At 47.9% G+C, this 26,036-nt stretch overlaps 5 protein-coding genes across 6 annotated transcripts; 2 read left to right on the forward strand and 3 right to left on the reverse strand.

Annotated features, from left to right (window-relative positions):
- Positions 1-69: 69 nt before the first annotated feature.
- zgc:136439 (uncharacterized protein LOC678627 homolog) lies at positions 70-2,263 on the forward strand. Of its 2 annotated transcripts, XM_057030353.1 has the most exons (8): positions 71-387; positions 755-844; positions 919-998; positions 1,074-1,189; positions 1,261-1,358; positions 1,758-1,826; positions 1,900-1,958; positions 2,039-2,263. In XM_057030353.1, the coding sequence occupies exons 1-8, from the start codon at positions 196-198 to the stop codon at positions 2,157-2,159; spliced, it is 825 nt and encodes a 274-aa protein (XP_056886333.1). In that variant the 5' UTR covers positions 71-195; the 3' UTR covers positions 2,160-2,263. The 2 variants fall into 2 exon arrangements, with proteins under 2 accessions (XP_056886253.1, XP_056886333.1); XM_057030273.1 differs by having other exon boundaries at positions 70-387; positions 1,758-2,263.
- Positions 1,605-4,600, reverse strand: asnsd1 (asparagine synthetase domain containing 1). The gene is made up of 3 exons (XM_057028624.1): positions 3,236-4,600; positions 2,871-3,052; positions 1,605-2,568 (listed from the first exon to the last, which is right to left on the reverse strand). Exons 1-3 carry the CDS (start codon positions 4,598-4,600, stop codon positions 2,322-2,324), a joined length of 1,794 nt encoding a protein of 597 aa, XP_056884604.1. The 3' UTR covers positions 1,605-2,321.
- On the reverse strand, positions 4,472-5,400 carry LOC130524491 (ASNSD1 upstream open reading frame protein-like). Its single transcript, XM_057030726.1, has 4 exons — positions 5,262-5,400; positions 5,026-5,079; positions 4,848-4,923; positions 4,472-4,661 (listed from the first exon to the last, which is right to left on the reverse strand). The coding sequence occupies exons 1-4, from the start codon at positions 5,319-5,321 to the stop codon at positions 4,615-4,617; spliced, it is 237 nt and encodes a 78-aa protein (XP_056886706.1). The 5' UTR covers positions 5,322-5,400; the 3' UTR covers positions 4,472-4,614.
- A 2,493-nt stretch (positions 5,401-7,893) lies between these two features.
- On the forward strand, positions 7,894-13,869 carry slc40a1 (solute carrier family 40 member 1). The gene is made up of 8 exons (XM_057028746.1): positions 7,894-8,227; positions 8,322-8,389; positions 8,625-8,784; positions 8,944-9,059; positions 9,877-10,003; positions 10,564-10,812; positions 10,892-11,530; positions 11,906-13,869. Exons 1-8 carry the CDS (start codon positions 8,194-8,196, stop codon positions 12,220-12,222), a joined length of 1,710 nt encoding a protein of 569 aa, XP_056884726.1. The 5' UTR covers positions 7,894-8,193; the 3' UTR covers positions 12,223-13,869.
- A 381-nt stretch (positions 13,870-14,250) lies between these two features.
- wdr75 (WD repeat domain 75) lies at positions 14,251-24,678 on the reverse strand. The gene is made up of 21 exons (XM_057028005.1): positions 24,557-24,678; positions 24,181-24,310; positions 23,946-24,011; positions 23,729-23,828; positions 22,915-23,039; positions 22,641-22,711; positions 22,384-22,500; positions 19,927-20,015; positions 19,688-19,843; positions 19,333-19,392; positions 18,864-18,979; positions 18,603-18,778; positions 18,361-18,512; positions 17,517-17,700; positions 16,490-16,584; positions 16,315-16,410; positions 15,953-16,122; positions 15,781-15,840; positions 15,384-15,533; positions 15,117-15,208; positions 14,251-14,982 (listed from the first exon to the last, which is right to left on the reverse strand). Exons 1-21 carry the CDS (start codon positions 24,640-24,642, stop codon positions 14,781-14,783), a joined length of 2,493 nt encoding a protein of 830 aa, XP_056883985.1. The 5' UTR covers positions 24,643-24,678; the 3' UTR covers positions 14,251-14,780.
- Between the last annotated feature and the right edge of the window lie 1,358 nt (positions 24,679-26,036).

Raw genomic sequence — 26,036 nt, forward strand, 5'->3', positions numbered from 1 at the left:
AACGATTGGATCAAATCTTTGGTGGGCTGGACGAGCGTCAACCAATCAGAAGCCTGAATGTTAAAGGTGGGCGTGGCTCTAGGTAAGGAACTTTGAGTTTTCCGCCTGGCGCTGGTTTGTGGAGTTTTACTCATGATAGGGAATCCGAGTTGCGGTCCACATACATGATCGTCGTCGCCCCGCTGCGTAGAAGAAATGAAAGCGGTTATTCTCGCAGCTGGTTACGGGACCAGACTCCAGAGGGACGCGGCTGCTGACACAAGCGGCAGATTTGCTCACCTGGTCGGTGCTGCCAAGCCGCTGCTGCCGGTGGGGCGCTGTGCCCTCATATCCCACTGGGTCCATTCTCTGACCGCCTCTGGCTGCGTGGACTCCATTTTTGTCATCGTAAGGCCTTCGTTGTAGGGTTTTTAAATCGTCATAGTGTAGCTGTTAGCACGCTAACTGGTTTACCTTTGAGCAGAGCGCTGCTGTGTTGCGCCGCTAGAGGTCGTTGTTTGACCCATTCTGTTAAAAAAAAATAGTTCCATACATGCATCGATATTTTTCACCCAAAAATGTTGCATCAAATATTAGAAATAGAATCAGAAGAACGACACACTGTTTTTTATCTTTAAATGCTTAACATTAACATATTTTAGGTATTACTAAGAAGGTGGAGCTATTTGGTTTAACGGTTTAATTCCTTAGATTGAGAGAGCATGAAAATTAATGTATGTTAATGAAAGTTAATGATCCGCACTACTCTCTGCAGACAAATGCTCTTTATAGCTCTGCATTTGAGGAGTGGGCATCAAATTTAACAAACGTCAAAATCCTCAGTGACCAAACTACAAGCAATGAGGTAAATATAAAAGCAGGTTGACCTCTTTGACCCGTGGATCTGAGAGGATCGGCGTCACACTCCGTCTGCTTCAGGGTCGTCTTGGTGCTGTGGCCTGCCTGCAGCTTGCAGTGAAACACTTCAATATTGATGACCACATCCTGGTTATAGGAGGGTACGTTTCCTATCCATTGTCACCAAGCAAAGTGGACGCCGCTAAGAACTGATCTTTCCTTTCTACCGTCACCAGCGACACCCTCTTCAAAGAGGACTTCAGCCTGACCAAAGTCAAACAGAGGTTCTCTGAGCTCCAAGCAAAATGTGAGGACAGCTGTTTGCTGCTTTCGTACCAGTGTAAAGATGAAGGTGAAGACAGAAGACCACCTCTGTACGTGTCGAGGGAAGAGAAACTCACAGTTGGCACTATTTATGTACAGAAACCCACAAATACGGGATACTGGAAGTAGACGGTGATCATCGCGTCCTCTGTATGAAAGAGAAACCTCATCAATCTGAAACCACATCGAGGAGAGCGGTGAGTTTGCAATAACCGCAGTAAATCCTGCAAACACAGATATTATGCCTCTATGGCCACTTGAAGTGCAATGAAAAACCACAGCTGTATAAAAGACAGCTGAACTAAAGAGCAGGTTCCTGCAAACCCACTGGGGATTAACTGGATTTAAAGATTCCCTCAATCCATCAAAAGTGACTTGAAAATCTTACATCATCACTAAGTAAAGTCTAAAGGGTGAGCAAAGAGTTCCAGGTGGGGCCTGAGTGACAAACGAGCGTGTTTATTAGAACAGAGAGCAGAAATGGCAGGAAAGTAACTTTAGATTAAAACGTAATCTGTTGTGACTCCACCTGAATGTTAATTACACGCTGACTGATTGGATCAAGACTAAACGGTGCAAATCGTGCTGTCTTTCAGTGTCCGTGTTTCTACGTGCTTTCGAGGAAAAGCCTTCCGCTCTTGGACACGTTTATGGAGGAAAAAAAGGTGACGTTAAGATTTGAGATGTGCAAACGTGTGAATGGTGTTAGAAGTCATCGTGATGCTCACGATTCTGCAGGAGGCTCCGATCGAGGCGAGAGACGCTCCAGGAAACTTTGTGTCCTGGCTCATTCAGAGGTGATTTCAGCAGCTTTGATGGTCTTTTGTCTACAAACACAACGACCTGATCTTCAAAAACCTGCTTTCTTCTCCTTCAGGAAGCCAGTTTACATCCATGAGATTTCAGGGCGTTTCGATGTTGGAAACTTGCCGTCGTACATCGAATGTGATCTTTACTTCAGAGAAAAGCTCCAGAATGTCGACTCTTACATGGTCTAGAGGAAACAACGATGAAGCCACATCTCGAGCCGTAATAATTAAAAGCTACAAGTGAATTTCTGCCACATAAGCGTTTAAACAATAAAGATGTCTTTTAATTCCAAGTGATTCCTAAAATCCATGATCATTAAAAACCATTTGGCAGCGACAGGATCCACTTGTCTACACTGTGAGGAGTCTTGTGCATCTGTCTGAGGCCTTCTCGTGCCTGTCCTCCATCTTTGCGATGCGTGAGCCGAACTGCATGGCTCTCTTGGGCAGGAGGGCCGACGGGCCCAGGCCGAGCTGCCTCGCCACCAGCCTCAGGAGGAGTTTCTCCCCAACTCCCCTGGGGAGAGAAAGATCTGCCTTCTCCCACACGGGTAGAGAATTCAAGTAGCTCACCACATCCTCATCCAGATAGGGAAATCTGTTGGTGACAAGGGAAAATTAGGATGGTTAAAATTGAAATAATTTGCATTTGGAAGCCAATTTTTCATCCAAATTGGAGTAGTATAGGTATTTTCACTTATTCAGTCTATTTTTCCAAGGGAAAACAAGTCTCAGTTGTGTAGTTCAAAGTCCCGCCGCTAGGCCGCAGTGTCGAACTGCGATAATATTAATATTAAGATGTACTTTAATCTTATATATCGGCTGTATCCTTGATAAATTCGCTCCTCTCTGAGTCTCTTGGCATTGAAAAGAGCGCGAGGGCTGTTTGACAACTCTTACCGAGCCTCTTTCGCATGGTCCCCGATTACTCTGTCATCTCGACCCAGATTCCTGGAGGCGATCCTGCCCAGTTCCATGGCCAGTTCCTGGATCAGCCCCTCATGCCCTGATGTTGTGAATCGGACTCTGTGTCTAGAATAACCAGCCAGCTGTTCATCTGCTCCGATTCCTGTCAGAACGACCTGCGGTTACCAAGCAACGACACAAAAATGTGAGGAAACTTTGAGGGACACTTGGATTCATAGCAAACCCAAATTTCTCCATCAGTAAGAGCTAAACTCTAATCTATAAAAATAAAAACATTTATCTACAATTCTGAAATGAATTATGTGAGCCCAATTGCTAATTCAATTGAAATAAATCACCTTTGCCGATGAGCTGAAGGGCTTCTTCTCCCCATCCTCCACGACGGACCCGGTCCCCCGTGCTGCGAACCACACCGCACACCCGATGCTGTCATCGAGGACCGTCTCCAGCGGGTGCACCAGGTGACACACGCGCTCCCTGCGCATTCGCTGCAGCTCCTCCTGCGTCACGTCGATTTCAACAAAGTTCCATCTTCTGCCAGGGTTTAGGTCCTCTAATTCCTTGAGTCCTGCTCTTCCAGTGATTCTGTCTGGAACATCAAAGGAGCTGGAGCTTTTGATGTCTGCAGGTTTATTTGGGGGGGTTCTAGATTTCTTTGCGGGCTGTTTCGGCTCCTGCAGCTTAAATGCAACGTTGAGAAGGTCTATGGGTTCGTGAGCAGGTATGTGGCGGTCAGCTAAGGCAGCCAGGATCATGGAGTCAACACCTCCTGAGAAAAGTATAGCAACGTTAGCCCGACTCCACGCAGGAGGGGAATCTGCTCGAAGAGGCAAAGACTGAACACGGCGCCTCACTGCTTCGCTCAGAACATCAATCAGACGCGTCGCTGCATCAGTTTGGCTTTTGCTAAGAAGCAGCTGCTCTAAATCCTTCGGACATGGACGTGAGTGGAGAGCAGCTTCTGTCTCCTCTACCGTGTCCGGAGTGGCTGTGTTCAGTGGAGAGACTGGAGAGGCGAGCACGAGGCCTGGCTGGTTCATCACCACGGTGCAGCCACTGGGGATGGAACTCAATGTTTCGCTACCGTTTGAGAAAAGATCTTTCTGTCTGTGAGCCCAGGGAAAAACATCAATCACCACATCTGTTCCGAATGATTTCAGGTCGACCCTGAACACACCCAGAGCCGGGACCTCCAGCCAAGGTGCTCGATCCGGCTCAGACGTGAGAGATGCCACAGACGACAGGGTCAACGTGTTGAACTCAACATCGAATTTCCACAACAAACTACGCCTACCGAAGAAGTCTCTGCCAAACCAGAGATAATGTCCAGCCTTCTGATAGTAAACGAACGCCCAAGGTCCCTGAATGGTGGTCAGGACAGAAAGAATCTCTGAGGGGCTGCTGCAGGATGACAGATGCTGAGAGAACACAGACGTGTCGTTTTCTTCTGGGCTCACTGGGAGACCCCCAAAAATCTCCCCGTTCCACTGGAAGATGTTTCCAGCATCGTCTTGAACCGGCTGCTGCGTAAGAAGACCTCTCATGTGAAGGACGCTAGCAGAGAATAGGCACTGGTGGCAGGGACCCCTAACACGGAGGTCCCGACTGAAGTCAGGCCCTCGTCTTTTCAGATGTTCACGAGTCGTTTGCTCCCACTCGAACGCAGCTGGAGACGGGCTCAGATGACAAAAGATGCCGCACATGTTTGTGACGGCAGTCAGTCCTTCATATTCTGCACTTCTTTCTTCATGAAATCGAGCTTCTCTGAAAAGGGGAAAGATCAGACATAACGATCAACAAGTTGCTATAAACCTGACTATATTATATTCTTAGACTTTGATTATTATTCACCCAACTTTACATACATCGTTAGCATTTTTCTTACTGTAAAAACAATTTCCCCACGGGGATGAATAAAGTACATCCTAATCTTAAAACAAATACTCATACTTTTGTTTGAACTGAGTGTCTCCGCTCTGTCTGCCAGGAAGAATATGTTGCTGTTCCTTTGCTGGGTATAAACTTTCTGTTTAAAAGAAGATAAAGATATAAAAATTAATACAGAAAATACAACATCCTTAGGCACGGGATTAGTTGTGTCGTGCAGATTTCTTTTATTTCTTCTCACCCTGTTTTTCTTCAGATTGGAGAGCTCATCCACCACCACCTTCTGCTCCTTTAACTACAAGATACACATTCCAGGAACGTGGTTAAAATGGCTTTATAGCAGTTTTAGGTGGACGTTTGATGTTTAGATATTATCAATAACGCCATAAATGTGCCGTAAACACCAAACACCATTTAAAACGTGGCTAGCATGCGTCGCTAAAGCTAATTAGACTGCGTAGTGGTAGAATCCGATACCTTTCTGTTCAGCTCCTCCTTGAGTGTAGATTGTTCATCGAAATGATCGTTGAAAGCCATTTCTAACAAAAATATACCACTCCAAACAGCTCGGTCCCCTCACGGTGAACACGTTAGGGGGGTTTAGCGTTGTTCCGGGTCAGAAGTGGTGGACGCGCTCTGGCGTTACTGCCCCCTGGTGGTGGGCGGGTTGTATAACCATATCATATTTCCACTGGTTACCATTCTGTACACAGGGTTATGGAATTGGTCTTTTCTAAACAGGATTGTAACCAACAATGTTACCTGTTTGTTGATAATTGCAAGGTGTTGTTAGGTGTTGATACATTCAGGCACTCATGATACATCAAAATTCTTTGATCTGAATTTTGCTGATCTCACAGTGGCTAACAGCCAGAGAAAGTGATGACACAAATGCTGACCTTGCTCGGTCAGCCAGTAAACTACCTTTAATGTAAACACACCTGTGTGAGGTCTGGCCTTCAACCCAATGAACTGAAATGTAATATTGATCTGAAACAGCTGGGGGATGTTTACCGTTGTGGTCCCTGGAAACTTTTTGGAAAGATGTCCAGACAGTGGCCTTTAATGTTTATTGTTCTCTGGGCTGTCAGGGCAAACGTGAGCAGCAGAAACAATAAGCCTGAGATGTCCTGTATCGCCTGAAATGTTTAAAAGAAGTGAAAACCTGAATGATAGGCGTCAGGGGAGAAGTTGAAAAAGCGGAAAAAACAGATCCAGCCTCACATGTGCTCAGGTCACTCGGGTGAGACGTCGTCCTTCCTCCTTTCTCCCACTTCTGTCTTTTCTTTACCTATGGCTCGCGATTGCCATGGCCGCAGAACGCAACTCATACGCATGTTTTTGTCCCACGACTCCAAATACAACCCACGTAAACACATGTTGTTGTTTCACAGCAGCATGGCGTTGAAACGGATCCGGACATTCCTGCTGCTTAGATGGTGGTGAGATGACACAGCAGCTTTCTGACCACCAATAACAAGTACCTGAGCTGGGCAAACATACCCAAACCACTAATAGCATAGTGGCCACTCTGTTTTCTACCAGCAGCCTTTCAAAGCACTTTGATCCTCATATACATGACAAAGTCAAAGCTATTCTGATTGTCATCGTTCAGACCACAATGTGCACTTGGCAACAACAGCTGCAGATGTAGGTATCATCAGAATGTGGTCTCCAATGCAGTTTGCTTTAGTTTATCAATTATATTCATTAGATTGATAAGTTATGCTCACGTTTGAGACCATCTCATAGCCCCATTTTGAGCCGCTCTTTCGAGCCGCTCTTCCTGCTGCAAACCCACCTGCAGCAGGACGTAGACAGCAACAATTTGGCAGCTGCTTTGCTCATCGGGGCAGCAGAGCGGGTTAGGGGGCATTAATGTTACCATAGGGGGTTCCTGCACTCCCAGGAGAAGACCCCCACAGCAATGGTTACTGGTTGTCAGGGGATGGATGGAAGACATATTCTTCTAAACCATCAACACTGGTGAGCTAACGTGAGTGGCACCTACAGCTGCAGCACCTAATCCAACCTTTTGTTTTCCTTCATCACATGACTCCAGTCTGACCCATCTGATAACTCTCTTCCGGGTACAGTTAAAGAGTTTTATTTGCCATGTGCTCACTTACTCAGTGTTTGCTGCATTTATGGCCCATCTTTATACCTTAATTGCAGATTATTTTGTGTTGGCATTCACGCGGTGGACAAATATAACTCATCCACACGTGTGCTATATATATATATGTGTCTTCTCACAAATGCTGAGGTTTAATTGAAGTTTACAACACATCATCAACTATGCATGCCATCTTAGTTAAATATTAACATTAGTGTTTTCTCTTTCCCGTTATTTGCTCTACTTATTTTATGTACTTAACTGATTCCCAGATCCAACATATATAAAAATCAAAAGCCATATTTAAACATATCAAGCTGGTACAATATTGAAACATTTTATCTTTATTGATTAAGCAAAATATGTCCCTGGCCTAAGTGTTGGTTTTATTTGTCATTAACTGTAACAACATTGAGAAATCTAGTCGGCTTTCCTTGAAAAAGAGGTCATGACAATTTAAAGGGACCAACGTCGTTAAATAAGAGAGAGGAAAATATCAGACAATCAACATATTTTGAATATCTACACAGTTTTGGCGTCGCTGACCTAAGATTCTATTATTGTTATTGTGGATTATACTCAACAGGGCAGAAAACAATAATTAAATCCTCACCCACCTTCGGCAGTGGTGACACTAATGCAAAGTATAATAACACACAATTTTAAGGTTTAATGCTCTATAATGAATAAAGCAGCAGGAAAGATGTCGGTCTGATCCCGAGATAGCGCCCTCTATCGGCCAACCACAGTATCGTCTAAAGGTTAGAAAACACATATTTGCAAAACATAACGATCATTCCTTTCCTGTCACACATAAATTAATAAAAACCGACAGGCAAATAACTCGCACATTTATGATTAATTCTGTGGTTCATCTGTGCAGATGTGTTTTCCAGCGGTAGCGGGAGGGGAGGGGAGGGAGGAGGGGCACCCTTGTTTTGACAGGGGCCATACTGGTCACGTGACCTGAGATATCTATATATCCGAGCTGAACGTAAACACACCGCGAGTAGACCGTCGTCGGAGCGGGGTTGCGCGCAGCTCCAAGCGTCCTTTTCCTGTCATTTTTATGACCTACCAGCTCCGAAGGCTATAAAAGCATTTCTTTCCAACTTCAGCTACAGTGTTAGCTAAGTTTGGAGAGGAGGAAAACGGGAGCAACGCGGTGTCTTTCCCCTCTTTTGTGTGCGTGCAGCTGCGGCCGGGGGCTGACCCGCTTTATTATCGGCGCCAGTACAAAGACAAAACAGCGACGCTTTCCATCGACTATCGGTGCCATTTGGACTGACTAACATGGAGAGTTCTGGACCCAAGAAGGGCTGTTGTGGTAGGTGGTCACCCGCAGCCGTCGCTTGTGTGATTAACGCGATCCTTGATGGAAATGGAAACGGAGCACTAACAGTTCAATCTTCCCTTTTCAGTGTCAGTCCGAGATTTCTTCACCTCTGCAAAATTCCTTATTTACGTGGGACATGCGATGTCAACGTGGGTAAGTGAGGTCCTCCCATCCTCACATGGTGCTCAATGACAGATTAGATCCCTCAGAGAATAACCCCTGGTGTGTTATTACATTTGTCATTACAATGGAACAGCAGGGTTCCCCCCTATATCTCAGCACCTGGTAGTTCCTAAGTGCCCCCCCCCCCCTCTCAAGAGTCCAGTCAGGTTGTGAGTGCAGGAATTCCCCACCAGCTTGACCTGTAATTCTGGTTATCAAATGTCAGGGGGACCGAATGTGGAACTTTGCCGTGGCCGTTTTCCTGGTGGAGCTGTACGGGAACAGCCTGCTGCTCACGGCCGTGTACGGGCTGGTGGTGGCAGGCTCCGTGCTGCTGCTGGGGGCCATCATCGGGGACTGGGTGGACCGGAACCCCAGGCTCAAAGGTAAGGATCCAACGCACTGCAGGCAAATGCCCCTCCTGGTTGTCTTCCCAGAGGAATTTGGCTGTCACGCTGTTGGATCAGGAGCGGCCTGATTGGAACCGAAATCTCTTGTTTCTGACCGCGTCTGCGTCGCTAATCTTCCTCGCCGCCTGTCCGCAGTGGCCCAGACCTCGCTGGTCGTCCAGAACACTTGCGTCATCCTGTGCGGGATCCTCCTCATGGTGGTTTTCCAGTTCAAATCTCAGCTGGTGGAGCTTTACAACGGCTGGATTCTGGTAAGATCTCTCATTGGGGACCCTTCAGAGCCCCCCCCCCCCACACACACACACAGTTGGGCTCTTCTTTGTTTATCAAGTGCAACCTTTTAACCTGAATCATTACTTTGGCATTGATTGCTGATAATGTGTCCAATCGGCGTGTTTCACCAGCTCCTGGGACGAGAGCGATAAACAACTCCCCCATCTTGATTTAATAAAATGTTGGGATGTTCTTTCGTGTGCTTTGGAGGCTCAAACACACTAAATCTAGAAACACATTTTAGCTCTTGGAGGAAAACGCAGATTCCTGTGTTGCAAAAGAGAAAGAAAAGAAGATTGATGTTGGTGATTTGCTGCCTGTCGCCACTTGTTGAGGCGCCGGAGGGCTTTTACGAAACAGTCCGCTTCCAGACGGGTCAGCCAGGGGCTGAAAAGGGCGCCGCTCGGCGTCCCGGCCATTCCGGCCAGCGGTGGAGTCCTGTTACAGGCTGCACAGTCAGCAGGTTCTCCAAGGTTGCGTCACGTGATGGAGGGAGAGAAGGAAATCAGCCAGGCCCGTTCTGACTGCTGCAGCTGTGTTTGAGAGCTCAGGAAGATCAACAAACCTCCTCCTGCCATTACTGGCCTCTGTTTGCGGCATTTTTTTCTGCCCTGGTTTCGTTTGTTCAGGTCACGTTCACGTTCAAACACATTCAAATACGGCCCAAAACATAAGCGACAGAAAAATGAATCATTCGGTTGGTTTGATCCTTTTAGTCAGAGGAAAAGAACTTTTTCGGTCCCCTCAAACTTCTGGGGAGTCAATGTTCCTTTTTTTTGTTCCTCCTGTCTTTAGACCACCTGCTACATCCTGGTGATCAGCATCGCCAACATCGCTAACCTGGCTAGCACGGCCACGTCCATCACCATCCAGAGGGACTGGGTGGTGGTTGTGGCGGGTCAGGACAGCAACAAGTTGGCAGGTCAGTGTTTCCTTATCAGCTGCTGCGTTATCGCCCGGCGTGGGCTTCACGTGATCCCTTATCGGCTCCGTGCTAAGACTTTGGCCCAGGATGTGGCCCCACTCTCATTTTCAGCTTTTATGTGCTATTTTAAAGGTTGGCTGACGTGGTGGAATACTGTGAACACGACGAACTTTGTCTTATCCTCGTCCTCTCGACGTTCTTCTCTGATTTGACTTTGATCGTCTCCAGTAAATATTGTTTTGCTTGCTGAGTGTTTTGCTTCTCGATGGCAACAAAGGCCATAAATACTTTTAAACCGCGGCCTGTCGTCTTCCACTATCGCTCTGTGAGGTTCTGTACTCATCGGTCCGTCGCCAAGGCAACAGAGCTCACTTAGATGGCTGAAGTGGGACAGGAAGCTGGCATCCTGCCTCCTTGGACTGGTTCCCACACGCAGTTTAATGAGCTGATAATTAAGAGAAAATTAGCTGCGTACTATCAGGCGACTTAACAAACTTCTTGTAGTTTTTTGTGTTGGTGTCAGCACTGACCCCCCCCCCCCCCCCCTTTCTTGGCAGACATGAACGCCACGGTGCGGATCATCGACCAGCTGACCAACATCCTCGCCCCCATGCTGGTAGGCCAGATCATGGCCTTCGGCTCCCATTTCATCGGCTGCGGCTTCATCTCCGGCTGGAACCTGTGCTCCATGTTTGTGGAGTACACGCTGCTCTGGAAGGTGTATAAGATGACGCCGGCCTTGGCCGTGAAGGCCGGGCAGAAGGAGCCGCAGCAGCAGGAGCTCAAACAGCTCAACGTCCCCAAAGGTAGCGGCCAGCTCGCCAGCGTTTGGAGTGCGATGAGGCTAGATGTAGCTCAACCTGTGTTTGCGTCTCTCCTGCTCAGACCTGGAGGGCGGCCAGAGTCCCGAGGAGTCGTCTCAGCCGCTGATGAACGAAATCTCCGTCCCCAACGACGCCGACTCCCCCCAGAAGCACGGCTGTTTCTACCAGATGACCGAACCCCTGCGCACCGTTAAGTCGGGCTGGGTGGCCTACTACAACCAGAACATCTTCTTCGCCGGCATGTCCCTGGCCTTCCTCTACATGACGGTGCTGGGATTCGACTGCATCACCACCGGCTACGCCTACACGCAGGGCCTCAACGGCTCCATCCTCAGCCTGCTGATGGGGGCGTCGGCCGTGATGGGCATCTGTGGAACCGTCGCTTTCACCTGGATTCGCAAGAAGTGCGGCCTGATCCGCACGGGCTTCATCTCGGGCATCGCCCAGCTGTCCTGCCTCATGCTCTGCGTTGTGTCGGTCTTCGCCCCGGGGAGCCCGTTCGACCTCAGCGTCTCGCCCTTCCAGGACCTTTACACCCACCTGATGGGGGAGCCGACGCTGCCAGAGGCCGACCACACGCTGACCGGCCTCGTCCGGGCTGGAAACCTCACCACTGCCGCACCCTCTCCGGAGCCCTCACACCCGCCGTCCCTGCTGTCTGTTAGTCTGCTCTTCGCTGGCGTCATCGCTGCTCGAGTCGGTAAGAAGCGCGGCGTTTGAGATGGAAGCCCCGCCCCTTTCCCGCAGTTGCAACGGAAATGAGATAATTGCCGGAAACGAAGATCCTCTGTTCACTCGTCACGGGTGCTGATGCGCTTTTCTTGTTATTGTTGCTTTATTAGCGCCGTTTAACGAAGTGTTACAGTTCCGTTTACGACCTTCCGGAGGTGACTCGGCAGTCTTCAGGTCGAACGCTTTCATAAGTCGCCAGCATCTGACCTCGGGACTGTGCTGCCCACGTCAGCAGCAACCTTTGTTTCCGTTGATACGTGCAGGCTTCTATGTTGGCTTTATGGCAGCTGTAAATTGAAAACGAAGAAATCGTTTATGTTTAACGGTGATCTCTGTCCTGCAGGTCTGTGGTCCTTTGACCTGACAGTGACCCAGCTCATCCAGGAAAATGTGATCGAGTCCGAGCGCGGCGTGATCAACGGAGTCCAGAACTCCATGAATTACCTCTTGGACCTGCTGCACTTCATCATGGTGATTCTGGCTCCAAATCCAGAAGCTTTCGGCCTGCTGGTCATCATCTCGGTCTCCTTCGTGGCCATGGGTCACATGATGTACTTTAGGTTTGCCTTCAAGAACCTGGGAAACCACCTGTTCCTCTGCTGCTCCCCAGAGCAGAAGGTGGAGGCAGTTGAGACCCCCTCACCTCCGACCACCGTGTAACCCGATTAAAGAGACTCTGTCTTCAGCGCGCGAGCTCTACCCTACCCCCGTAGCTAACATCTTGCTTTGTAGCTGAAAGAATGCTAATGCTAATATGAGTACCATAACATGCTTTGCAGGATATTGCCATTAAAATGTATGACTCGTTAGCAGCAGCTTACAGATATAGACGACTAATCCCCACCGACCTGTAAATATGGTTTCTGCCTTCTGGGAGTCAGTCGATCACGTACAGATCCTCCTGTGAAACGTGCGTACTGTCAGACGTGGATCGAGGCCTTCTCAGCTTTTGCCCCAGTGTCGGTGCTACTCAATACCCAGGGGATGAGATGCCATAGGAGTCTCCTTTACTCACTCAGAGGCAAGTAGGAAATCTTGCAGGGAATCTGGCACCGAGGCTGGAATCGGGGGTTTAGATGTTGCAGAAAAGACCCCAGAAGCATTGGTGCTACAGCTGTGTAAGCTAGCTGTTCCCCTAGACGTGCACGGTGGGCGTCTTCCAGATCCTCTTTACCAAACTGGGATCAAGTCTCTTTAATCTTGAGGGTTGTGCTATTTATTCAGGAAAGTTGGCTTTCATGATATCTGTATCATCGGTGTTTTGTTGCATGTGCACATTTGTGCCCCACAGATTCAGTTACCAAAGTCTTAATCCATCTATAGCATCAAAAAGGAAGTGAGGGAATCCAGAGATCTGAAGCATTCCAAATATATATATTTTTACATCAGGTGACAATAGAGGTGTAGATTTAGTTTTGCGTTCATAAAAAGCTGTTCTAGAATGTACTAAAATTTTATTTTCTACTAGTTTATATTGTTCTTTGGATTAATTTTCCAATCACGATTGTTACATGAGCGTTTGAGGCGATTTAACTGCACGATAAGTGATTTTGCAACCCCCCCCCAGTAAACCTTTACTTGATTTTATTCACACCACTTTGCCTCCTTTTCGGTGTGAGAGTTGGGGAGGGGGACTTTAGAAGGCACATAATGCAACTATTTAAGCTAAATAAACAAGTCAAACATGGATACACACGTCAGCTTAGTCAGCAGATCTTAGTCATGTCCCTACCAGCCTCAAGGCTAACGAACTGAGCAAATCCACCCAAATTCAGAGCTCATGTAGCATAAACCGCCTTATTGTAGTGAAGCCTTGAAAAGCGGTGTGCACACACGCGGCCGCACCACGGCGGCGGTCTGACCCTCCCCGACCACGACAACCCCCTCAGTTTTTGGTGAGCAGGGCGAAACACTTTGTTTAGGTTGGAAACAGAAGCAGACGTAGCAGAGGAGAACAGAAGGCTCCTTCTCAGCCCGCCAGAGGTTGAGTCAGGGTTTTTCCAGGTGTTGCTTGATGTGCGCAGGCAGGAAAATCTTATTCCACTCAGGTTAAAGCCAACCTCAGATCCCGCTCTTAAACCAGCCAATCTGCTGATTCAGGAATATCGCACGCCGCCATAACTGTTCTGTTGGTGAAGTAGCTGCCGTTTATTAAGATATATATACTGAGTGCCTGTTTATTACATCCCTGTCTGTAAATACTTATACAGAATATTTTTAGTTGCACTTCAAGACATTTTGTAATCACACTCCATGGTACAGATTGTGTTACATGGCATCTTAAATAAAGAAACTTTCACTGTCAAACGTGTGCTGAGGTTTCTCTCGTGGTTGGGATACTGCGGTGTGTGTGTGTGTTCGGGGGGGTGGGTCGGCTGCTGTGTGAGGTCACATACCACAGTAGAATTAGCTGCTAATTTCTTCCTCGGTCTGTTCTTTCAGACAGACGGTCTTTAACTGTGCTTTAATGCTGAGCTGGATGATCTGGACTTGAACACCAGCTCAAGTGTGTGTGTGTGTGTGACCTGGTTCTGGCAGGACAAAAGAGCTCAGTCTGGGCTCTGACACTGTTCGTCATTTCAGCACCGTCAGACCAAACCTGCTCCATCTGTCCCGTTGTCGTGAGGAGTTGGTGCCACTTTAAGAGCTAACCTGAACTCCAAATAGCAGCTGATGAAGGCGCAATAGTGATGATGGAGAAAAACATTTAATAATCAGCATCTTCTCTTAAATGTACATTTTCAAAGTTGCTGTTCCTCAAAATGATGCTGAACATGTTTGGACCATATGACCAGAGGAAGGGGAACTGGGACTCATGATAATCTTCCTCTTCCTTCCCCACCCAAGACACCACGTAAAGTCTCTCACATCGCAGATTTCAAAACTGAGCTCTTCAGTTTTCCACCTGTTCCGATGTCCCGTGGTGCTCCGCTCTCCTGGGTGAGTGACAACGGGAAGGTTTGTTCAGCTGCTCCATCAGGTCGTTGGTGGAGACCTGCAGTGAGAGAGCAGCAAAGCCAGCAGGAAGCCACGGCTGCTGGCAGCTTCCAGTCGCTCGTGGAGCTAAAAACCAGTGCACATCTGAACGAATATTTATTAATAGTTGGATCTTTTTTAAACAAGACGAGGCAGGAGGTTTTAAAAAAACAATAAAAAAAGAGCAAAGATGAAAACTTTGTGTGGCTGCTGCATCTGTAACTGTTCATCTCTGTAGATCTTCAGGAGTCCAGCAGGTCGGAGAACCAGCCGTGGTCCAGTTTCACCAGCCTCCTCAGTTCTCTGGTCTGGGCTTTGGTCAGAGGGGCAGAGTCCACCATCTCCCTGCCCAGCGGCGCCGGCTCCGCTCTCAGCGCCACATTCTCCTCCGAATCCTCCTCGCTCTCACCTTCCATTTCTTCCTCTTCTGGCTCGTCTTCCTCCCTGAGACCAAGCGGGGGGGAGGGGGGGAAAAGATCAACATGACGTTCACATGTTTTCAGAAGCAGGGGTGAAATGAGGAATCTGAAGTCGCTGACTCAGCAAGTTCAGATGTGCTGTTTCATGGTGAAACTGACCTGGAGTCTGTGACCGAGACCAGCAGAGACTCGACGAACATGGCGCACAGGACGGAGGTGGGGGGCAGCACGTGGGCGGGGGTCTGGAGAAGCTGACAGAGGAGAAATAATCCGTGACATGAACCTTGGACCAGATGTCAAACACTCATCTCCGCTTTAAACGTGTGATGAGAACTCAAGTTTGGATCAATAAACCTCCAAAGGCAACAATTCTTTTAAATTTCCACCAATCAGACGAGCCAGAAACGAAATGGATCTTTGGCTGACCTCCTTCACAGCCACGGAGCCCTTTGGCAGCGGCGTCCTCTCAGCTGACCCCCAGCTGCTCTCCTTGTCTCTCATTTCCAGTGTTTGACAGCGGTGTTTCCCCAGCAACAGGTAGAAAGGCGTCATGGCAACGCTGTCATCGATGACCAGCTTAAAGGGGGTGAGGAAGAACAGAAGGCATCAATCAATGTGGATGGATAAACACGTCTAAAAGGACGCCAGTGATGTAGTTTGGGGGCAGTTTAACTTTTAAACTTTTAAATAAACATTGTGGCGGCTCTGCCGTCATCCATCTTCATCTACAGCCGGTCGCCGGGCTGCCCAGAACAGATGACTGTGGAAACACACTCCTCTTTGTAAGGCTGGGAATGCTCGTCCAGGGCCGGTCGTGTCCTACCTGTTTGCTGGACGCCATCAGTTTTTCTTCCTCGGTCTCGGTGGTGAAGGTCATGAGGTCCTGCAACGAGGAAGAATTCATATCCACTCATTTTGAATTCAACCACGGGCCACCGACTGCACACTGATAGGAAAAAAAGACACTGATCAGGGAGATATGAGTTCATGTTTACCATGTTCTGAGTGAGGAAGCACAGCTGGGAGCGGTTGAGCCACTGGCTGCTCTCCTCACAGCTCTCCAGCATCTCCTCTCTGGGGGCGAAGACAGCGCGAGACACCTTCCCCGAGCACACGGCCTTGTGGGAGAAGAGCGGCCGAGGTTCGCTGGGCTTGAACACAAACACTGAGGACAAGAGAGAAAACCGGATTTGGTGTGTCAAGGACATGTTTATTCCACGGGAACCTTCAGAAATGATACCCGCCTTTAACCAGAGCTGATCAATGCAAACACACTCCAAAAGCAGGAGTGATATGTTGTTATCTTTATCTAATGTTACAGGCGAGAGCAGGAAAGGTACCGAACCATGGCTCTTACGGTCTGTGCATTTGTCCTGCCAGCAGAAGGCCGCCATGTTGTCAGAGTGGGGGTCTGCCAGCAGCAGCGTGACCTCCATGGATGTGCTCCACTCCACTGTTGGAGGCAGGAAACAGTTAAGAACGCACTGGCAACTTCCTGTGACCTCAAACTGACTCTGAAGATGCAGCCTCACAGGAGCAGGTGAGGAGGTTCCAGCAGCACAGCAGGTTGTTGCCGGCGGTTCCCACCAGATACTTGGAACAGCTCAAACGGCCAAAACACAGGTTCCTGACAGAAGAGGGGAAAAAAGGCCTTTTTGTTTAAAATGCACCCTCAGAGGAAACAGTTCCTCACACTCTGCATATTTCACAGGATTAGCACTCAAGCCCTTTGGAGCTACAAATGGTCTCAACACCTGGAAGGTTTGAGTCAGGTGCACTTTCTAATGTGTTTTGGATTCTGTTCTATTAAAATATTTAAAAAAGGATTTCCAGAAAAGAGCCTGAGGTTGGTGAGGACCCAGCTCAAACATCTATAGGTGGTCATTATGTAAAGGGAACCAGACAGCTGTCAAAACAGCTGAGCATAACATCTCCAACTTTCAAGCATGGGCTTTTTTCCACTTTCATTTTTTTTTAAAACAGCAAATGTTGCTTTTGAGCCTGAGAAACGATTTCAAATGGGAAGTAAATGCAAGTTGGTTCTGTTTTTTTTTCTACTTCTGCATTTGTGTCCTTGTTGACCCGCGTGAAACATTTGTGAGGCTGCAGAAACACTGTGAAACTGTCAAGCGCTCACACCCCCCTGCAGGAATAACGGCGCCGCTGCCAACGTGTAACTGCTGAATAACCGTCCCACACACTAATCAGCTAAACTCAAGACAAAGGCTCGCTCAGTGACGCTGTGTGTGCGTTTTAACCGTTTGTTGACAGTTGCACGGTCGCTCTGGGCCAGGGTGAACTACACTTTAATCACTTTCATAAGAGGACGTCTTCATTTTGCCCGATATGCTTTAGGTTCCTTATCCAAGATGCTCAACAGTGATGCTGTTTTCCCTCCATTATTCACATGTCTTATTCTTAATATATATCTATATGAGCTGAAATCATTCTACAAAGGGCGACAAACAAGAACACTTTTATCTGCGTGATCAGGGTGTTGCTCTGAGCGATATTCTGCACAGTCAAGCAAACTATTGGAGCGCACGTCGATGTTCTGACCTGATGGATTTTGGGGGCTGTGAGAGCGTGGTCAGGAGCTCCCAGGAGCCGGGGCTCCACACGGTCACCACCTCCTGGAAGCTGACGGCCAACAGGGAACCATCAGCTGAGAAACAGCAGCACTCGGGTACCAGTCCCCGATAGGCCCCGACGAAATCACAGGACCAGGAGGGACCTCCGTCGGCTGGCGTGAGGGTGGGAGGGTGCAGGATTAGTGAGAAATGCAGCCTAACTTTGCTTATCGCTGACAGTTGCTAAGCCGAAATGTGGCTGGCACGAAGAAGGAACCGAGAGTCCCGGTTTGACCAAATCACCCGGCAGAGATGAGTGTGATGATGGAGGGATCAAAGGGGAATAAGGGATAGCTGGCAGTTAATGTTCGCAGTTCTCTCTGGAATTAGCAAGCTAGCAGGAAAGCCCTTCCGGAGTAGCACGTTAGGTTCTTCTCTTTGTGGAGTTTGCATGTTCTGCCCATGTCTGCATGGGTTTGCTCTGGGTACACGTGGAAGCAGGCCATTCCATAGGCTACACACATGCATATGGGGGACAGGTGAACCGGGGAACAGGTGAACCAGGGGACAGGTGAACCGGGGGACAGGTGAACTGAGGGCTCTGACGAGCTGAGCGACCGGTCCAGGACGTAGCACGCCTTGTAAAACAGGGGCTGTCCAGAGCCCAGCAGGAGGGGACCACGGACGGGGAAACTCTGATTGTCAGAACCATTTACTTCAGCCACAAAATAGAAAAATTTAAGAGAAGAGAAACTATTAACATACTTCGACGCCACTGAGCCAGATTCCCTTTCAGCTGGGTAAGCTGTCAGAAACCCAAGGGGAGGCCTTACCCTCGGTCTGTGCGGCGAGCTGCCAGGCTTTGAAGTGGCCGTCCTTGCTGGCTGAGACCAGCAGGGTGGTCTGGCTGTCTGAGGCCCGGCAGAAGCACAAGTCTGTAACTTGTGAATCATGCGGGGCCACGATGGTGGTGTTGAGCACAAAGCTGTGAGGACAACAAGCGTTGCATTGAGGACCGGTAACCTCTGCCCAATGAGTCCGGATCATCTCTACTGTCGCGCTCAGACATCTGTACCTTTGCGTTTGCTCATCAAAAGCCCAGAGTTTCAAGTTGAGCTCCAGCTCGGCAGCTTTCCGTCTCCGTTCCTCCACGGTCGCCAGCCAGTTGCCAGGACCATCGAAGGCTGCGTTGACCACCTCAAACTGCTGCAGCCCCAACTCATGAATGAACTCCTGCTGAACGATGTCCAGCTGTGGGGAAGAGAGAAGGCCACTTTCAGCTGAAGTCCAAAGGAAGGCTAATTTAAACGGAGGAAGGGTTCTTCCTCAGCCTTACGTTGTACAGCAGTTTGTCTCTCTGGAGGGAGTAAAACTGCAGGTGACCTGGATTCCCATTCAGCACCAGGCATTTGGTGCGTGGGTCCACCATCAAGTCCGTCCTGGCACTTTCTCCTGCAACGGCACATGAAGCAGCGAGTTACCAGAACTCAGTCAAATGTCTCCAACAGATTAGGAGTTTGGAAACGGATGTTAAGCTGCCAAAAATCTGATTGTTGAGAGCAGGGTCGGCCAGTTTGGCTTGTTCTTCATGTCATCACTGCTGCCGTTTGTTTATTCCAATCAGTCTCCTCTAAAACACAGCGCTGTATTTGTCTTTAGCCTTTTCGTTGCATATTTTCCTGGACTAAGTTCACACATAGTTGGTTTCAAACCTAAAACTGCAACAGAATCTCACGAAAAGCAAGATTTTTTAATTCTCCACACGTCTGTGTGTTTCTTTCGGGCGTTTGTGCTGTTGTACCCACCTCTGACCAGGCCCTGAATAACCGCCGACACGTTCACACAGTTCTGGATGATTGTGATTTCTGAGGTGACAACAGAGAGTCAGTTAGCACAAGAGGTCAGAGCGCTCGTTTAAAAATGACCACAGCATTTTCAAAAAGCACAAAACACGTCGGAGGTTTCGAAGAGACAAATCTACCAATCACGACGCAGCTAAAGACACTTCTGTCACAAAGGAGAACGGAAAAGGGAGTTTCTCAATACAGGAGTTTGTGCTACTGTGGTCAAAGGTGATAAATTCAGTAGCCTATTCCGTACTTCAACGGTGGGAACCAGTAAAGAGGGAGTAACGTGTGGTGGGAACGGGTCAGCGCTTACTGTTGTCGCTGTGCGAGCAGCAGAACAGCGCTCCGTCTGGCGAGACGGCCACGTGAGTGATGGCAGCTCCCAGGCGGGGCAGGAAGTCGCGCTGGTTCTCTCGGTATTTCCACTGGACGAGGACAGACTCCACACCTCCGCTCAGCAGGTTGGTGCCTGGGCGGGAAAAACCAAACCCGCTCACGATCGGAGGCGAAGCAGAAATCTGAGCCCTGAAGAACGTGGATGCGGGTCTTTACCTTCCGGGGTGAAGCACAGCGAGGCGACTGCGCTGTGGTGCCAGTGCAGGGTGGTGTACGTGTACTCCTTTTTATGGTTAAAGTTTCTCCTGAAAATAAAGACCAACCAGACAACAGGAAATAGGTTTCAGGGGGATTTGGGATCGGTGTTGCTTCATGAAATGGACAAGGATGCCTCTGAGAGGAAGGATGTGTTTTTTCCACTGATAAACAATAACTCTGGTAAAGGAAGTGAGTATTGAGATGATCTGAGAGGAGGAGAGACGTGACTCAGCAGGAACCGATGGAGAAGGAAATGATTACAGGACTCGTTCTATTCTGACTTCTGACAGAAGAGTAGCCTAGAATGTGCACAACCTCCGGGGCCGTTGGAGCGCTGGAGGAATTTCAAACATCCTCCAGCCGCTGAGGGCAGGTGGCGCTGGGTGGAAATAGACCACTGAACATTATTTTCTAAATTTGAAAGGTCGTGTTAAAGGTCGTCCTCCTGATCAAAACACCCGATGACAGACGACAGGAAAAGGTATAACGGCTCAAAACTGCGGAGGCCTTCAGGGGAAGACCACCTGCTGGGATTCGACCTGATGAAGCCACATGGACAGAGAGAACGCCATCACACTTAATAAGCATCAACATCTTAAATCATTCTTAAATCCAATATAAGTTGAGGTCAATGTTTAGTACGAGATTCAGATATGGATGCTATACATATATTTTTATATATGTGTGTGTGTGTGAATAGAGGAGAAAACCATGTTTCTTTTAAAGGTTATTAATGGTCAAACAGGAGTCAAAGGAGACAGTAAGCAGAGCGGAGGGACCGGCTCCATCTCAGCTGGACGTCTGCGTCTCTTCCCCGCACATTTGCGGACAGTTTTCCTTCGTTTTCTTCTTTGAATTCTTCTTCAGATTTCCGAAGAACCTGAAGAACCCACGTTTCTTCTTTTTCCTCACAAGCTCACAATAATCCGGAGCGTTTATCTGTCCCTTCTGTGATCTGCTGGGTCAGATCATCACGTCTCAGGACTGAACTCTGGACCGTCTCAGCCAGATGGTGATCTCCATCCCAGCTGGAGTTGAGGGCGTTCACGTCTCCCAGCATTTTGTCTTCTTCCTCTGGCTTCAGCACTTCTTCACTAAACTGCTGCAACTCTGAAATCTTCTTTTCCAAGAGCAGATTCTGGTGGCCGGCCTCCAGCGGGTCCCTTCCTGCCTTTGCATGGTCCTCTGCAGAGTCCTCAGCTGTTGTCCTGTAGACCTCACCTTTGATGAGGGACGGCGTCTCTCCTCTGTCCAGCTGTTGGACGGTTCCCTCACAGTGTCCCTCACAGGCCTCTGAAACAGGCTGTGAGCCATCAGGAACACTGCTGGTTCTTTTACGTCTGCTCATCATGACAATCTTCAGACATCCGTCCTCAGATTTAGACGTTTGGACTCGTGGAGGAGCACGTTCACGTCTTTTCTTCTCTCCAGGACCACATGCAGTCCTGCCCCACACACTGTTGTGCCAAACCCAGTTCGAGGACCTCTGGAGCCACTCTTCCTCCCACTCAGGAACAGGACCGTCCAGGTGACAGTGGGACGCTTCCATGTCCCTTGTCCTTCTGTCTCTAGTTGGGCCACTCTGAGCCTTATTCCTCCTGGAATCCTGGTTGCTTCCAACTCCCCTGTGTTCTCTTTAGATGTCTCTCACTAAGAGTTTTACTTTTCACAGGACAGGTCTGAAACTCACCCTGGTATTAGAGTAATGTAACGTAATTAAGTCCTTTCATGTCCGTAGGAGAAACAAGAATTAAAAGGGGCTGTCAAAGCTTCTCATTGACCATCGAGACGTCGTTACGAGATTGTGGCTCTTTCCACTGTGAGAATAATTATTCTATTATTATCGCTTAAATGCATCTGTATGTTTAGCACCTAAGCAGATGAAGGAGGAACAGAGTGATTTTCACTTTTCTTTATATTAATACACTTGTCCAGAATACCAGATTTATTGTGAAACTGCTTATCTGAAACCTTGAGAGCGTCTCGGGAGGGGGTGAAATACCACAAATAACAAGCTGATGTGAATAAACGGAGGTTTGCAGCGGAGCAGCGGAGCGACGGAGGGTGTTCCACAGTGAACTGCTGCTCGTTCTCCCGTGCCAGGTCACCCGTGTGTCTGAGCTGCTGTTCCAACTCTAACACCACCAATAGAAAGCACCGTCAGAGTTGCTGCGCTGCTACCCCGAGTGTGGTGGTAAAAAAGAAAATGTGACCATAGAAGTCTAAAAAAGCCCGGGAAAAGAAACAGGAATGGCCTGAGAGCTAATTCATGCAAAGCCACTACGTATATATACTGTTATACTAACAATAATAATATTGGAGAGGCAGGCAGAGTTAATGGTCAACCTGTGTGGCCTGCCGCCACCCCAAAAGCTGTAAATGCAGGAAAACGCTGAGTCACATTCAGAAACTCACCACAGGCGAATCTTGCCGTCTTCGTGTCCCGTGGCGATGCAGTCATCTTTTGGGTGACACGTGACACACGTGAACGTGTTCTTGGCCCCCTTCTTGTTGTCGACTTTGAGGAACAACCTATTAAAATCCAAAGACTTTATTTCACACGTGACAAATCCTCCTTTGCCTTTATGAAAAGATGGATTTTTACTTTTGTTTCAAGTCAATATTGACCAAAAAGTGCGACGGTCGCTTCCGACGGCCACGTCAGCGCTCACCTGTAGGATTTCTGCTTCTTGAAGAAGAAGACCTCTAGTTGCAAACACTTAATTGAAGCAATATATTCACCCTGCAAGGAGAAACAATGGAGTTCAGTTTATGACCATGAGCAACATTGTCCGTGACGTTCAGGCAATACTCAGGTTGTCACATAAAATCCTTTATTTCACTTAGACAAAACCTAATTAGAGCTGGAGTAAAAGTGTAGCCAGTAGTTGTTCATGTGTGTCTGTGAAAAGGTGTCAGGTGTGTGAGTCTAACTGAAGAACCAACCCCTCTGCCCAGGGAGACGGCCGCAGGGTTGGAGCTGACATCTTCAAGCACAACGGAAAGCTGGCTGGCCTCCACCATCTGATCTCCACTCTGTGGCAGATGCAGCGCGAGCAGCTGGAACACTTCTGTGCAGACACACACGGAGCCATTACACATTCTCTGCAAGCGACCTCTCACCCAGTTTTACTGGGCAATTAGCCCCACTTCTCACCTTTCAATTCCAGTTATGACCAGTTTTGGGTGACATCTGAGCACAAGAATATATCCCTGACACCTCAGGTGTGAGTATGAAGCATCATCTCCAGATTAATTTGACTCCTTATTATGGGAATGTGGCCAAAAATTTATACTGTACATATATATGCATACACACAGTTTTATACGTGTATATATATAAGAATCTGAAATACATATTTCAGATATGCATATATATACATATAGACATATCAGTGTGTGTATATATGAACACGCACATATTTAATTCAATACAGCCACCTAGTGGCTACATCCGATGCGTACAAAAACTCAACTGAACAACATACAAACTACGACTTTAGTTACTTTTCATCATTATGCTGCAATGATAAAAGCCTGGTCTTTTGACAATATCATCAGCCTGCCATAGATAAAACCGCAGCAGAAGACATGAGCACATGAGTATATTACCAGCGTGGGTTTTATTCAGGGAGGACACAACCGCAAGAAACTATATGCATCTGGTGCCTAAGAGGACATCGTATCCATAATATCAGCATGGATTTTGCTACAATGATGCTGACAGTGCAAGATTTGAACAAATGTCATAATAACCTACCAGATCCTTTGCTGTCTTGCACAGGAGCGATGATGAAGATGACTCCTTTGTGGTATGCAGATGTGTACATAGAATAAATCTTGTATTTGATGAGATAGGTCTGAAAAAATTGTTAAAACACAGCACACATGTATATTATGTTGTTCTCTTGAGTTCAAATTCTACCACTTGTGTTATTTGAAAACTGTTGTCATGCCCAGCCAGAATTATCCACTACCTTGATCAGAATGCCATCCATAAAGTCCCAGAGTCTAAGAGTGCCATCTGTTGAGCAAGAGTATGCCTGCAATAAACAGGAACATATTTGACATTATTTTCCCAAACTCATTTTGTTAGCAGTTCATTTCATATGACTAAAAGGATGCGACTTATAGCTTATAAAGAAAAACTGCTTCTGCACGGGACATGTGTCAACTATGAACTGTTTTTGCTCGAGACTGTGGTGAGTGTACCTGCAGGTGGTTACAGGGGTTGAGGTGAACACCGGTCACCAGGTCTGTGTGTCCCCGGAGGTTGTGAATGCACTCCTCGGTGGAGGTGCTGAACACTTTTACGCATTCTCCCGAAGCACACAACAGGAACCTGCACCCACAAAACACGCGCATAAGCCAGTCAGTTATTTCAGATGGCACCCGGCCTAGTGTGACTTTCAGGAAAAGTACAGAAATGTGAAACGAGCACTTCAACGCCAGCGTAAACATCACGAAGGTCCAGGTATCAGCGTGCACGGCTAAGGCTAACCGCTAACACAAGGCTTGCTTCTCCAACACGTCTCGGCAACACACTGAAATAGCATCGGCCATCATCTGCATTACGGCGAGCACTCACTTTGAGTCATTAGTGATGACAGGTGGCCTGAAGTTTAATTTACTGCCACTTCGGTGGACCACGCGGATGCCGGCGTGTTCTCCCATGTTTTTGGTAAATTCAACTTTGACCTCGGCTCGTTCTTCTTCTGTCTTTTCTTCTGCGGTTGATAGATGCCACACTGACCCCCTGTGGCCACAGCTGGCTACTACTAATACCGTCTCCCACCTTGTCCTGAGAGGGACATGAGGGGGGCATGAGAGGGACATGAGGGGGATATGAGGGGGGCATGAGAGGGACATAACAGGGACATGAAGGGGACATGAGGGGGACATGAGGGGGACATGAGAGGGACATGAGAGGGACATGAGGGGGGCATGAGAGGGACATGAGAGGGACATGAGGGGGGCATGAGAGGGACATGAGGGGGGCATGAGAGGGACATGTGGGGGACATGTGAGGGACATGAGGGGGACATGAGGGGGATATGAGGGGGGCATGAGAGGGACATGAGAGGGACATAAGGGGGGCATGAGAGGGACATGAGGGGGACATGAGAGGGGCATGAGAGGGACATGAGGGGGACATAAGGGGGACATGAGGGGGGCATGAGAGAGACATAACAGGGACATGAGGGGGACATAAGGGGGACATGAGGGGGACATGAGAGGGACATGAGAGGGACATGAGGGGGGCATGAGAGGGACATGAGAGGGACATGAGAGGGACATGAGGGGGACATGAGGGGGACATAAGGGGGACATGAGGGGGACATGAGGGGGACATGAGAGGGACATGAGGGGGACATGAGGGGGACATGAGAGGGACATGAGAGGGACATGACATTTTCATCTTCTCTCAAACTAAGTGGGGGTTAACGGAAGGAGGCGGCAGAAGAAGACCATATTAAAGAGCAATCCATATATTTCGAATTCAATATTCAAACGTTTGTTGTCACATAAAAAATTGTATCTTGGAATGGGATAATGTCCTTTTATTATAACAAATAAAATACATTTTTTGTATTATATATTTATTATTATTACTTCTTTTTCTTTTTCTATCCTTGCATTTCTGAATGTCTTTTCCTCTGTGTGTTTTTGCTGCTGTTGCGCCTTAAATTTCCATGTTGTGGGACAAATAAAGGAATTTGAATCTGAATCTGAATCTGAATCTGAATAAATGTTAGAGTAAATGGATACACCAGAGCTCCTCTTCAGCATTTTCACTGCTCAATATTCTTTAGATATCTTGTCAATACTGTACCGAGTGAGAGAAACAGAACTTGCATCATTTTCGAATAAATTAAATTAAATTAAAATGTTACCACTTGAAGTAGTTTTTTTCTTACTGAAATTATTGTTATTGATGCATTTGGATCAACAAGTGGTCCTTCACACCATTCACCTCAGTAGTGATGGTAACTGTCAACACAAACCTTAACAAAAAAACCCCACACACATTTAACTTTTTAATACCCAGGACGAAGAGAATTAGGTCA

This window comes from Takifugu flavidus, chromosome 1, assembly GCF_003711565.1.
Source record: "Takifugu flavidus isolate HTHZ2018 chromosome 1, ASM371156v2, whole genome shotgun sequence".
NCBI lineage: Eukaryota > Metazoa > Chordata > Actinopteri > Tetraodontiformes > Tetraodontidae > Takifugu > Takifugu flavidus.

Excerpts from the sequence above, each read along its gene's own strand:
- asnsd1 (XM_057028624.1), bottom strand. The coding sequence starts at position 4,600 with ATGTGCGGCATCTTTTGTCATCTGAGCCCGTCTCCAGCTGCGTTCGAG. Across the intron at positions 3,053-3,235 it reads CCTTCAGCTCATCGGCAAAG|GTCGTTCTGACAGGAATCGG; the intron begins GTGATTTATTTC and ends TGGTAACCGCAG. Across the intron at positions 2,569-2,870 it reads GACCATGCGAAAGAGGCTCG|ATTTCCCTATCTGGATGAGG; the intron begins GTAAGAGTTGTC and ends TGTCACCAACAG.
- zgc:136439 (XM_057030273.1), top strand. The coding sequence starts at position 196 with ATGAAAGCGGTTATTCTCGCAGCTGGTTACGGGACCAGACTCCAGAGG. Across the intron at positions 999-1,073 it reads CACATCCTGGTTATAGGAGG|CGACACCCTCTTCAAAGAGG; the intron begins GTACGTTTCCTA and ends TACCGTCACCAG. Across the intron at positions 1,190-1,260 it reads GTACCAGTGTAAAGATGAAG|AAACCCACAAATACGGGATA; the intron begins GTGAAGACAGAA and ends ATTTATGTACAG.
- slc40a1 (XM_057028746.1), top strand. The coding sequence starts at position 8,194 with ATGGAGAGTTCTGGACCCAAGAAGGGCTGTTGTG. Across the intron at positions 8,390-8,624 it reads GACATGCGATGTCAACGTGG|GGGGACCGAATGTGGAACTT; the intron begins GTAAGTGAGGTC and ends ATCAAATGTCAG. Across the intron at positions 11,531-11,905 it reads CGTCATCGCTGCTCGAGTCG|GTCTGTGGTCCTTTGACCTG; the intron begins GTAAGAAGCGCG and ends TCTGTCCTGCAG.
- LOC130524491 (XM_057030726.1), bottom strand. The coding sequence starts at position 5,321 with ATGGCTTTCAACGATCATTTCGATGAACAATCTACACTCAAGGAGGAG. Across the intron at positions 5,080-5,261 it reads AGGAGGAGCTGAACAGAAAG|TTAAAGGAGCAGAAGGTGGT; the intron begins GTATCGGATTCT and ends TGTATCTTGTAG. Across the intron at positions 4,924-5,025 it reads CCAATCTGAAGAAAAACAGG|AAAGTTTATACCCAGCAAAG; the intron begins GTGAGAAGAAAT and ends TCTTTTAAACAG.
- wdr75 (XM_057028005.1), bottom strand. The coding sequence starts at position 24,642 with ATGGGAGAACACGCCGGCATCCGCGTGGTCCACCGAAGTGGCAGTAAA. Across the intron at positions 18,779-18,863 it reads GAGACAAACTGCTGTACAAC|CTGGACATCGTTCAGCAGGA; the intron begins GTAAGGCTGAGG and ends TCTTCCCCACAG. Across the intron at positions 15,209-15,383 it reads GCTCCGTGGCTGTGAAGGAG|CTTCTCCAGACCCCCGCCCA; the intron begins GTCAGCCAAAGA and ends CTCCTCTGTCAG.